Source organism: Bos indicus, chromosome 17 (assembly GCF_029378745.1).
Source record: "Bos indicus isolate NIAB-ARS_2022 breed Sahiwal x Tharparkar chromosome 17, NIAB-ARS_B.indTharparkar_mat_pri_1.0, whole genome shotgun sequence".
NCBI classification, from domain to species: Eukaryota; Metazoa; Chordata; class Mammalia; order Artiodactyla; family Bovidae; genus Bos; species Bos indicus.
The window spans coordinates 62,655,441-62,668,480 of record NC_091776.1 but is presented as its reverse complement, the minus strand read 5'-3'; the positions used below and the strand labels follow the sequence as shown (position 1 = coordinate 62,668,480).

General features: G+C 51.6%; 1 protein-coding gene and 1 pseudogene across 6 annotated transcripts in view; one reads left to right on the top strand and one right to left on the bottom strand.

Annotated features, from left to right (window-relative positions):
* Nucleotides 1–4,173: 4,173 nt before the first annotated feature.
* On the bottom strand, nucleotides 4,174–8,369 carry LOC109570933 (small ribosomal subunit protein uS2 pseudogene; annotated as a pseudogene).
* The window catches only part of PXN (paxillin), a 43,122-nt gene continuing 38,303 nt past the window's right edge, over nucleotides 8,222–13,040 (top strand). For 4 of the 6 annotated variants that reach the window (XM_070769676.1, XM_070769671.1, XM_070769670.1 and 1 more), the window contains exon 1: nucleotides 8,222–8,380. In XM_070769676.1, the coding sequence (XP_070625777.1) occupies nucleotides 8,368–8,380 (13 nt within the window). In that variant the 5' untranslated portion in view covers nucleotides 8,222–8,367. The remainder of the gene's footprint in view (nucleotides 8,381–13,040) is intronic. The other 2 variants (XM_070769674.1, XM_070769673.1) reach the window with 1 other exon arrangement.

Below are 13,040 nucleotides of genomic sequence, written 5' to 3'. Positions count from 1 at the left end.
TTTTTTTTTTTTTCCATGAAGCTTTGAAAACAGACTTTCTGGGTTCAAATCCTTGCTCCAGGGCTTCCTTGGTGGCTCAGTGGTAAAGAATCTGCCTGCCAATGTAGGAGACAGGGGTTGATCTGGCTTTGATCCCTGGTCTGGGAAGATCCCACATGCCGCAGAGCAACTAAGCCCGGGCACCACAACTATTGAGTCTGTGTGCTAGAGCCTGGGAGCCACAACTACTGAGCCCATGTGTCACTGAAGCCTGCACTCCCTGGAGCCTATGCTCCGCGACAAAAGAAGCTACTTCAATGAGTACGTTACAACTAGAGAGAAGCCCCAGCTCACCACAAGTAGAAAAAAGCCTGCACAACAACAAAGACTCAGCACAGCTAAAAATAAATAAATAAAATTTTATATATATATATATAAAATCCTTGCTCCACCGTTCACTAGCTGCGTGACCTTAGGCTGCTTACTTAACTTCTCTGTGCCTCAGTTTTCCTGGCTGAAAAAGGCGTGTCGGAGTCACCACATCTATCTCAGAAGCCGATGGGTCTCCACCCTGGCTGAGCATTTAAAATTTCATCTGGGAACTTTTAACAAATCCTGATACGCAGGCTGCATTCTGGGTCAACTCAATCAGAATTTCTGAGTGTTAGTTCTGGGGCAGGAAAAAAAAAATTTTTTTTTTAAAGCTTTCCAGATCATTCTGATGTGTCAGTGCTGTAGAGATTTTGTGGGTGTTAAATGAGAACATATAGGGAAAAGGCTCCCTGTAGTGCCCGGCATAGAGTTATATACTTTGGTGGGTGTTGTAGGATCAATTATCCAAGCCTGGGTGGTGGTCAGGGAAGGGTTCCTGGAGGAGGGGGTGGTTGAGCTGTGAAATGAGGGAAGAGAGAAGTTAACCAGGAGAAAGAGGACAGGATGCATATCAGCAGGGGTCTGGAGCTAGGAGAATGTGGCCTCTTGGGGGAATTGAAAGTCATTCCCCGTGACTGGAGCTGAGAAGGGAGAGTTGAGGAGAAGATACCTTGCACTGGGTCCCCTAATGAGGTCAGAGGTCCTGGGGAGTCACTGGGCTTTATTTTGGTGTCAGCAAGGTTTTAAGCAGGACAGTGAGTGGGGGGTGCACGTGTGTTGCTTCAGTTGTGTCTGACTCTTTGCCACACCATGGACCCTATAGCCTGCCAGGCTCCCCTGTCCATGGGATTCTCCAGGCAAGAATACTGAAATGGGTTGCAATTTCCTGCTCCAGGGGAGTGCGGGGTGGCCTCCGCCCAAATTCAGGAATAAAGGCACTGTGTCCAAGCCTTCTGGGGAAGTTTAAACTTGCTGAGGGGTGTGACACAATCCCCAAGCCCCCCTTCAGGAGCTATGACCTAGACTCTGAAGTCAGATGGTCCTGGGTTTGAATCCCAGCTTTGCCACATCGTACCTGTGTGACGTAGGGCAGATGGCTTCATTTATGAGCCTCAGTTTCCTGGCCTGGAAAACAGGCATAGAACGCCCCCATTGGATCTTTGCAAGGATTAAATGAGATAATAGTGTAATGACTTTACAGGTGTTTCCCACATGCTAAACAATAAATGTTCTCAATATGTGTGAAAAAGAATGGTCTATAAGGATCTACAACTGGTCATTAATTTGGGGGGAATTATGGAAATCTGCCTGCAATGCAGGACACCCGGGTTTGATTCCTGGGTTGGGAAGATCCCCTGGAGAAGGAAATGGCAACGCACTCCAGTATTCTTGCCTGGAGAATCCCATGGACAGAGGAGCCTGGCGGGGTACAGTCTATGGGGTCACAGGAGTCGGACATGACTAAGCAACTAAACTATCACCACAGGGGTCTTTCTGGGCTTCCCAGGTGGTGCAGCAGTAAAGAACCTGTCTGCCAATGCAGGAGGCACAGGAGAGGCAGGTTCAATCCCTGGGCCAGGAAGATCCCATGAAGAAGACATGGCAACCCACTCCAGTATTCTTGCCTGGAAAATTCCATGGACAGAGGAGCCTGGCGGGCTATAGTCCATGGGATCGCAAAGAGTTGGGACATGACTGAGTGACTAACATACACACACATCGCCTCTTTATTCCCAACATCAATTAAATGAAAGTGAAGTCGCTCAGTCGTGTCCGACTCTTTTTGACCCCGTGGACTATAGCCTACAAGGCTCCTCTGTCCATGGGATTCTCCAGGCAAGAATACCGGAGTGGGTTACCATTTCCTACTCCAGGGGATATTCCCAACCCAGGGATCTTCCCAACCCAGGGATCGAACCCAGGTCTCCCGCATTGGAGGCAGATGCTTTAACCTCAGCCACCAGGGAAGCCCAGTGCAGTGGTAAATTTAATTCATTCAATTAAATTCAATAATAGATGTTATTCAGACAACATATTTTTATTGAGCACTTACTGTATCCTGTGCTCCGTGCCAGGCACTGGGTAGAGCAGTGAATGAGACAAACCTGGCCTTTGCCTTCCTGAAGCCTAGAATCTAGGAGAAGACAGACAGATGCAAGCAAGTGCGTAAGTATTTCATTACAGTTCCTCGGTATCTATGATTGGTTCCAGGAGCCCCATTATACCAAAATCCTTAGATGCTTAAGTGTCATAGTCAGCCCTGTGTCTCCGGTTCTGCATTCACAAATTCAGTTAATCTCAGGTCTTGTAATACTATCTACATTTGTTGAAAAAAAAAATCCTTTGTAATTTTTTGTTATTACAAAAAATCCTTTGTAATAACTTTGTAATTCCCTGGCAGTCCAGTGGTTAGGATTCTTTGGGGCGTTCACTGCCCAGATCACAGGTTTAATTGCGGAAGTATGATTCTGCAACCCAAGCAGCCAAAAAAAAAAAAAAAAAAACCAAACCCACCTGCTTATTAGTGGACCTGTGCAGTTCAAACCAGTGTTTTCCAAGAGTCAACTGTACAATTATGAGGAGTGCTAAAAACAGGTCATAATCACAGGAGCCCTGACATAGTCTACCAGGCCAAGGAATGGTTTTCTGAGAAAATGGCTTTTAGGTTGAAATCTCCCCACTCCCCCCAAATAATGATGCCAGCTAACATTTAAACCTGTGCCGTCCAGGGTGGTAGCCACTAGCCAACATGAGGCTCTTGAGTCCTAGGACTGTGGCTAGTGGAAATGAAATGTGGTGTAAGTGTAATGTGCAAATGTGATTTCAGAGACTTCCTAGTAAAAAAGAAGTAAGCTATCTAACTGATACTTTTATATTGATTACAAGCTGAAATGGTAACATTTAGGATAGACTGGATTAGATAAAATATACTAAGATTCATTTTAACTGTTTCTTTTGATATTTTTCAATGCGGCTACTAGAAAATTTTTAATTACATACTTTGCATTTTGTTTCTAGGGGCTAAGCCCTGAGTTCCCTGGAGCAGGAAATGGCAACCCAGTCCAGTATTCTTACCTGGAAAATCCTATGGACATAGGAGCCTGGTGGGCTACAGTCTATGGGATTGTGAAGGGTTGGACACCACTGAGCAACTGAGCAAGGCATACGGATCCCTGAGTCAGACAGTGCTTGTTGATGACCAGGGATATACCAAGGTGTAAATGTGTAGTATCTTGTTTAATGCTATGATGACTCTGACAGGTAGCTATTATTTATCTACTTTCTGCAGAGGAGGAAACAGATGCAAAGAGTAAAATGGACCGAGATTCACCACCATCAAGGAAGATAACTGGAATTGGGTCTTTCTCAGTCCACTGAGCTGTGTACTTAACCTCTACCCTACACTGCTGAGCAGAGGCGCCCGTGGGCTGGGACAGGAAGAGGCATCCAGAGCCATGAACGTGGAAAGAACAACTACACGAAGAGACAGACAGTTCCACGGACTAGAGGGCCCTCGGCAACATTGGCCATGGAGTGGTCCCACGGTCCTGTCAATGTCAGTTCTTCTTTTTTTAGAGACTGTTTATTTTCCATCAACCTATTTCCATTTAAAGAGTTTGTGAAGAACTTCCCACCTCCCCACCCGGTGCTCCAGTGGCTAAGACTCTGTGCTCCCAATGCAGGGGGCCCAGGTTTGATCCCTGGTTGGGGAACTAGGTCCTACATGCTGTAACTAAGCATTCGCATGCCATAACTAAAGATTCTGCGTGCTGCAACTAAGACCCAGTGCAGCCAAAAAAAAAAAGTTTGTAGAAGAACAGCTTAAGATTGTTGTGGTTGTTCCTCAACAACCACAGTGGTTGTTCCTACTCATTCAGTGGCCTGAGTGGTGGGAGCTACAGGCCAGTCTTCAGTGGGGAACTGTGGAATAAGCCCAGAGAGCTCCTGCACACCTCCGGACCAGTCCACCACCTCAGGTTGAGCATCGGTGAACTCAGGAGCTGGAGCGGTCCATTCACCCTGAAATGCCTCCTTGGTCACAACCTTCTCAGCGGCCGCCCGCTCTTCCTTTTCAATCCCTTTCAGCATCTCCATAGAAGGAAAGATAAGGCATGACCTTCCAGGGTGTTCACAGGAGATGGTGTCATGTATGGGCAGAACTTCTCGGGCGAGCACCCACCACGTCAGACCCACTGAGTGAGCTCCCTTGTCACACGGGATGGCTGGGCCCACAGAGCACAGAGGAGAGTCTGTGTCACAAAGATCAATGGAAGGCAGGTGAAGAGACTTCTGTGAGAGGCTGGTGGTCAGCCCTGCGATTAGTAACCACCAGAAGCCTTGGCTCCTGGAAGGCTGCCTAGATCTGGTTAGTGAAGGTTCCAAGAGGGAAGCAGCCAGCAATAGGAACGGCTCCAGTGGCAGCAGCAAACCAGCACAGCCCACAGGCCAGTATTCTCGGAGGAAATGACGCTGATGTCCACTGGGTTTTTAGTGACAGCAATGGCATGAGCTGCCAACAGAAGCTTCTGCAAGGTTCTCTTCAGATTTATGATGTAGATGTCATGACTTTTCCTTTTGTAGACATGCTGTTTCGTTTGAAAGTTAAAGTTGGTGCCACCTAAGTGGGTTTCCCTTCCTTGGTGGCTCAGTGGTAAAGAAATCTGCCTGCAATGCAGGAGAAGCGAGATGTGGGTAAGATCCCTGGGTCAGGAAGATCCCCTGGAGGAGGAAATGCAACCTGCTCCAGTATTCTTGCTAGAAAATTCCATGGACAGAGGAGCCTGGCGAGCTCCATGCGGTCACAAACAGTTGGGCATGACTGAGTGACTGATCACACACACACAAGTGAGTTTCTGATGAAAGGAATTTGAGGACACCCTCCTCCCTATTTGCAGGACATCAAGGGCTCTGGATATGGTGAAAGTTTCCCTTTAAGTTACAATGGGAATCCAGAACAATGCCATATGGACCCCAGTCTGGGTAACGAGGAGAGGCAACATCAGTTCATCTTGAGGAAGGATGAGAAAACCTGGTTTGAATTAAACAAGTCTGATGGCTCAGGGATGGGAGTCCCAAGGGGAGGAAATCCCAGGTAAGGGACTGAGTGTCCAAGGTCACAGTACTGAACCGCAAAGACTCAGTTCTCTTTAGAACATTAAAATTGATGTGCTTAGTCACTCAGTCATGTCTGACTCTGCAACCCCATGTACTGTAGCCCGCTGGGCTCCTCTGTCCATGAGAGTCTCCAGGCAAGAATACTGAAGTGAGTAGTCATTCGCTTCTCCAGGGGATCTTCCTGACCCATAGATCAAACCCACCTCTCACAATGGAGGCAGATTTTTTCCCCGACTGAGCCACCAGGGAAGCCCCTCCTTAGAACTTCACCCACCAAAGGCATAATTGCCAGCTTAATTGATGTTTTCCTTTCCAGGAAATATTGCTTTGAAAAGAAAGGTTTGAGGGACTTCCCCAGTGGTTCAATGGTCAAGAATCCACCTTGCAATGCAAGGAACTCTGGTTTGATCCCTGGTTGGGGAACTAGGATCCCATGTGCCAGGGAACAATTAAGCCTGTACACTCCAACTAGAGAGCCTGAGAGCCACAACGAAAGATCCCACGTGCCACAACTAAGACCCAACAGAGCCAAATAAATAAATAAATACTAAAAAAAATAGTTGATCCACCTTAAAAAAAAAAAAAAAGGGTTTGAGACCTTTGAAACAGGGACATGTGTATGCTGTGGGATTGGTCTAAGGACAATAGTTTCACCTGGCAGAGTAGCAGGTGTCCTGCAGAGGCCTTAGCTAGGCCTTCTCAGGTTCAGATCTCAGTCTTCCCACTTATTAGCTCTGTGACCTTGGGTAACTCAATCTCTCTGATCTTAACTTTTCCAACTGAAAAAGGGGATACTAGTGGTCATTTCCTAGGCTTGTGTCAGAATTAAATGCAAGAAAGCACGGAAAGCACCCAGCTCACAGCCTGTTCATTCTATTGATAGTGCTGCTGCTGCTGCTAAGTCACTTCAGTCGTGTCAGACTCTGTGCGACCCCATAGACGGTAGCCCACCAGGATGCCCCATCCCTGGGATTCTCCAGGCAAGAACACTGGAGTGGGTTGCCATTTCCTTCTCCAACACATGAAAGTGAAAAGTGAAAGTGAAGTTGCTTGGTCGTGTCTGACCCTCAGCAACCCCATGGACTGCAGCCTTCCAGGCTCCTCCATCCATGGGATTTTCCAGGCAAGAGTACTGGAGTGGGGTGCCATTGCCTTCTCCGATTGATAGTGCTGGCACTCAATAAATGGCAGGTGGAAAAACAAAAAACGGCAGGTGGTGCTATCACATGATTTCTGAGTTTGTGAGAGCAAAGCCCCTTTGGGGTCTGGGGTGGCAGTGGGGTGTTTCAGGAAACCATGCCCAGCACTGGGTATAACCTCCTTGTAGTTTTTCCCTTAGGGTCTAAGGTGGGGTCCTTTTTGCTCTGCCCAGAACTTTGGAAAAGTCTTCTTCTAGGGAGGATGGATATGTGTAAAATTAAAGAATATATAACCTTGAAAATGGGCTTCCCTTGGTAGTTCAGCAGTAAACAATCCAGTGCAGAAGACCCCAGTGAGTGGGTTTGATCCCTGGGTCGGGAAGCGAAGATTCCCCTGGAGAAGGAAATGGCCCCACTCCAGTATTCTTGCCTGGAGAATTCTGTGGGCAGAGGAGCCTGGCAAGCTACAGTCCATGGGGTCACAGACAGATACGCCTTAGTGACTAAATGATAACAAACCTTGACAATATTGAATCTGGCCTCAAAGGCTGGGCTGAGAGATTGCACTGCCACGGAGCCAGAGGGCAACCCCAGGAAAGGTCCTTCAAACGTCCCCAGCCTTCAGTTCAGTTGCTCAGTCATGTCCAACTCTGTGACCGCATGAATCGCAGTGCCAGGCCTCCCTGTCCATCACCAACTCCCGGAATCTACCCAAACCCATGTCCATCGAATCGGTGATGCCATCCAGCCATCTCATCCTCTGTTGTCCCCTTCTCCTCCTGCCCCCAATCCTTTCCAGCATTAGGGTCTTTTCCAGTGAGTCAACTCTTCGCATGAGGTGGCCAAAGTACTGGAGTTTCAGCTTTAGCATCATTCCTTCCAAAGAAATCCCAGGGCTGATCTCCTTCAGAATGGACTGGTTGGATCTCTTTGCCGTCCAAGGGACTCTCAAGAGTCTTCTCCAACACCGTAGTTCAAAAGCATCAATTCTTCGGCGCTCAGCTTTCTTCACAGTCCAACTCTCACATCCATACATGACCACTGTAAAAACCATAGCCTTGACTGTGGCACCTTGACGGACCTTTGTTGGCAAAGTAATGTCTCTGCTTTTGAATATGCTATCTAGGTTGCTCATTACCTGGTACTAATTTAGGGTCTTCTTTGGTGGGGTGGCAATTTACTGAAAGATGGACGTAGACGGACGGGCGGACAAATCTGACTCTCCAGTGGACGGCGGTGTGATAAGTGAGAGACCGATGGACGGAGAGACACAGGTGAGATTGTGAGGTGTCAAGACAGGCGGATGGATATGTTAGCCAGACAGTCAGGCAGGCGACCGTGAGACAGAAAAACTGACAGACAGGAAACCCGGGAGCCTCTCACCTGCAGGCTTGGCCGCGAGGCGGCGCCGCCGCCCAGCCCAGCGGCGCCAGCCGCCCCGGCTGGGCGCGTTCTCGCGGGTGGGCGGAGGGGGCGTGGCCATCGTGCGCACGGGGCGGGGCCGGCAGCCTCGCGGGGGCCCCCACGGGCGGAGGGCGCGGCGGGGGCGGGGCGCGCGTGCTCGCGGGGGCGGCCGGGGGCGGGGCGCGCGTGCTCGCGGGGGCGGGCCGTACAGCGGGTGCGGGCGCGCGCGGCGGCGGCGGCGCGTTCCGTTCCGGGCCGAGGCTCGCGGCGGAAAAGTTGCGCGGCGGCGAGGAGCGGCCCCGGGACGGGCAGCGAGCGCGACGCCGAGCCGGCTCCCGGCGCCCGCGGCGCCCCCACCATGGACGACCTCGGTGAGTGACTGGAGGGGCTGAGGGAGAAGGCAGCGAGGGGCGCGCGGCCCCGGGCCCCGGGCCGGGGCGGGGGCGAGCGAGCGCGCGAGCGGCGGGCTGAATCCCACCCGCTGCGGCCCGGGTCCCGGCTCTGGTTCTGGCCAGCCCCGGCTCGGCGGGACAGGATCCTGGGCTGGGCCTGAGTCCCAGGCCAGGCCAGCCGCCGTGCTCACAGCCGCCACCCCTTCGCCTCGAGGACAGCCCCACCTCCGGACCCCCCGACCTCGGGGATCCACCCCCATCTCCCAGCTCAGCCTCAGGGACCTGCTTGCTCGTCAGGGACCCGCCCGGTCCGCCTCAGGGACGGGCCCCCACTGCCGGGACCTGACCACCTCCCCCGCTGCGGGACCCTCACTTCACACAGCGCTCCCCCACCCCCATCGCACAGTTGGAACACCCAATTTGGGGATCAGCTGCCTGATCGCGCAGCCGGGGCCTGCTCCCAGCCCCTGGAGGACCACCCCCACTTCACAGACGGACATCCGGCACCTCAGGGGTAGCCCGTCCGAGTCTACCCTTTTTATTTCACAGGTCAGATTCACAGGTTAGGGATGAGCCTCCATGACCACATCCCCACAAAGACAAGGCTCTTTTCTGCCCCACTAAGGCCCTGGGTCCATTTCACTGCCCTGGCCACTCAGTGGACCAGCCCCTCCGCTTTCATATCACAGACCAGCCTCATCCTAGAAGCGTAAGCTGGGGAGACAAACTGGTGAAGTGCCAAGGGAACGAGGTGGGAAGTGGGCCCCCGAGGTATGGCCATCTCTGAACTTGTCCAGGCTGGCAGTACCTTGCGGAAAGCCCTATCATAGGTAAGGAGGATAGGATGCCCAGAATAGAGTTTTACTGTTTTCATGTGACTGGAGCTCCCAAACTGTTTTTTTTCAGTCCAGCCTTGATCTGGAGTTTGGGCAGAAGAAAGTATCTTCTGAACCAGACACTAAACCCAGGGGTCTTGGTGCTGGGGGTTCTAGGAATGCCTTGAGCACCGTGAACCCTCGAGTGGGAGGATTCACTCTCCCTCCCTCCCCTTCACGCCTGGAGCTGGAAGGCCTCTGAGCCAGGGAGTTGAGGAGGGGGAGGAAAGTTTCTTCTCTGTAGGAGCCTTGTCTTCCCTCTAAGGACTGTGGGTGGCTTGTGTGACCACTGATGCTTTCTCTGTCTCAAGCTCTTAGGGGTGGATTCATCAGACAGGACTGATGGGCCTCCCCCGAGCTGCATAGGGCACTAAATTAAGACTGGTTATTTGTAGGCACTGGACTTCCAAAGGAACAGGGAGGAGGATTGGGGCATGACTGCTTCCCAGAAGCTTCCTTTGGGGATCAAGGTGCCTCCCCAACCCCCTAACTCCCAAGATCCTGGAGCTGGGGAGAGTGTGCGGTCCTGCCTGTTTTGCAGAGTACAATGGCTGCCAAGCATAGTTCTGTCTTTGGGTCAGGCTTGGCACCCATTTTTCCAGCACACTCAAGGTTGGCATGGCTTCCAGGCAGGTATTTTTTTTTTTTTTTTCATGTAAAAATAACTGAACCGAAAGGAGGCTGGGGGATATTTTTCGAATCAGGATCTGAAAGTCTCAATGCTTTCCCTGTGGGAACTCACAAGCAGAGTCAGTTTCTGAAATGCTGGTGTCGGTTCCATTGCTTCCAGACAGGCCCCGTGCTGTTTGAAGGACTGAGAAAGTCTTTGTAGAGTTCCCTGTTGAAGCCCAGAATTCCTGTCCTCTGACAGTCTTCCATTTAGGGCCAGGGAACTGAGTTCGTCTCTTGAAAGGAAAGAAAGTGTCCTGGCAGAGCAGATTGTAGGAATTGAGATTTGCTGTTCCTGGAGTATTTCCCCGTACCTCAACTGTCCTGTCTTCACAGTAACTCTTTTTGAAGAGCCCCTTAAGGGTCCCTGCTATCAGTACTGCTGGCCTTTTACAAATGGAGAAAACTGAGGCTAAGAGAGGTTGATTCACTGGCTCAAGGTTGCACAGTCGTAAGATGACAAAATCATGACTGGAAGCCCGATCCCTCGCTCCTGCATCTGCAGCTCTGTGCACCAGCAGGCCTTTCTTCGTGGCAAGGGGGTCTCAGAGAGGTGATGGCTGCCACCTGTAACTACTTCTGCCTCCCCCTGGAGGCTCCTCAGTTGTCTGAATCTGGGCCGCCTGGCTGCCTCAGCCTAAGCTCCCAGGGGGCCAGCCACGCCTGCCTGGCTGACCGACCGGAGGAGCCTGGGGTGGGCGGAATGGGGCGTGCAGGAGGAGAGAGGAATTCGCCTCTGCTCTCAGCCCCCATCAGCTGTCTGGATGGCTGCTCAGCACCCTGCCCGTCAGCTGTTTTCCTTAGTTAGGCTGGACCCAGAGGCCAAGCCTCTTGTTTTTATTTTTCTCCTGAGAGTGCTGTCAGCTGTGAGCCTCTTGGTTCCTAAAAGAGGAGTCTGACCTGTGGCAAGTCTAGAGGGGTCAGAGTCTGTGCTGTGACTTTGTTTTTTATTTTTTGGTCTAAAAGAAAAAAAATTGGGGAGCCCTCCCCTTCCTGTAGCTGTTAGTGACAAACTCACCATGTGTTGTTTAATAAGTTACAAAGTTACAGCTCTTTGGGCAGAAAGTCCATAAGTAAAGGTAGTGTCCTGCCCTTCCCTGTGTGTTCCGTCCGCTTTGTGCTGCGGGGTGGCTGCTGGTGGCTTTCCTTGTTGCTGTTTAGATGCTGGTTTGGCTGGGAGTTCTCGGTGTTCCAGTTCTGGCTGGAGTTTCCTGGACAGAGTTCTCACAACACGGACAGGCACTCTGGTTATGTTCTGCTCGCCCCTCCTTCACGTTTTTTAGTGCGCTTGGGGGTGGGGGGATGGGGACTGTGACCACAGCTGGGGGCTAATAGTGATCACATGCGTTTGATAGGAGCCAGGCAGCCTACTCAGCACTCCTTGGTATCATCACAGCGATTCCTGGAGGGAGGTGTTTAATCCCTGCTTGATGGACGCAGAAATCGGAGTCAGGAAAGTTCAGTGAGGGCTCTGGGATTGTAACCCAGGTTGATCCACTTCCAGACCTGATCATCTTCATAATAAGTAGTACACGCATGCATGCTCAGTCATGTCTGACTCTTTCCAATCCCATGGACCATAGTCCAACAGGCTGCTCTGTCCATGGGGATTCTCCAGGCTAGAATACTAGAGTGGGTTGCCATGCCCTCCTCCAGGGGATCTTCCCCGCCCAGGGATCAAACTACCCTCTCCTGCACTGCAGGAAGATTCTTTGCGGCTAAGCCCCTGGGGGAAGCCCTAATGAGTTAGTAAGTGCTTGGTAATCAACCAGGGGAATGAGCCATGGGGCCTGCTGAGTAATTGCTGGGTACCTTTTAAACTTCTGCCCTTGGGGCCATCGTCCAGTATGGTCTGGGTGGCAGTAGGTAGGCTGGTTCAGGCCTCAATAGCTTTGCCATTCCCATCCCTTGCAGGGGGAGCAGCCAGCTGTTGGCAATGCCCAGTTGCCTCTGGGATCTGGACCTGTCTCCTTGCAGCTTCTCAGCAGTCTTGACCCTCTGGAACACAGTGCCTCATTGTCCTTGGGTGGGGAGTACTGGGGAGCAGGGGAATTGCCTGGGGCATTCCAGGCTACGGAGCCTCTCTGTTTCCATGGAAAGTCTGGACTTTGGGCTCACCCATCTGTGGTGCCTCTGTGTGTTAGGGCAGGGTCAAGGGCACCAGCTGCTGGGCTTGTGGCAGGGGTGGTCTGTGGGGTGATGGTGTGCTCCTCGGGGGGCCCTGCGTCAGCCCCAGATCTCCTCCTAGGCTGTACTCTAGTGAGGTGCGGAGCAGGCACTCAGACCCTGGTGTGTTTGGTTCTTCAGCAGGTGCCCTTTCTGTTGGGCAGCCAGAGGTTGGTGGGGAGAGGTTCAGGCTGCTGCGGGACAGAGCCCTGCCACTGAGGGTTTGAGTCCCCTCAAGGGAACATCCCAGGATCCTCATGCCTGAGGGTACTGACTTCCCAAAGCTTTCCTGAGGTCTTTCTCTAGTTCCCAGGGCAGAGACTGGAAAAACTCCCTTCCACTTCAGTCTCGTTCCAGCCCTCCCCTGGGTTGTCCAGGTCTCAGTGTCTTCATTCGTGATCACAGCCGTCTGTAGAACGCTTTTGCTTGTTTATACGGTGTTTGCAGACCCCTTTCTGTAACGTTTATTGAGCACTTACTACGTGCGAGCCCTGGGCTGGGCACCTTACCCGCGTTTTCTCATTGAATCATGTTGGCCCTACGAGGCGCAGGTTCCGTTACTATTACTGCCACCCATTTTACAGATGATGAAATGGAGGCCCACTTGCCCAAGTTCTATAACTCGAGAGTGGCAGGGCTGGGATTTAAATCTTGTAACCCATTTTCCACGTCTGTTCCTGATACTGAATTGGATCTGGTTTGCCCGTTGGTTTGATTGCTTTCTGTTTCTAGAACGCTAAAAATCTTTTTCCACCCTTCCCATACCCCCAGTCTCTTTTCTCTCTCTCTTTTTTTGGCCACCGTCACATGGCACGCAGGAATCTTAGTTCAGGAATTTACCTGCAGTCGAGGTGTGGAGTCTTAACCCCTGGTCTGCCAGGTGTGTCCCCTCGTTTTCTCTTCAGTCTCACACTGTCCTTTCCTGTTCT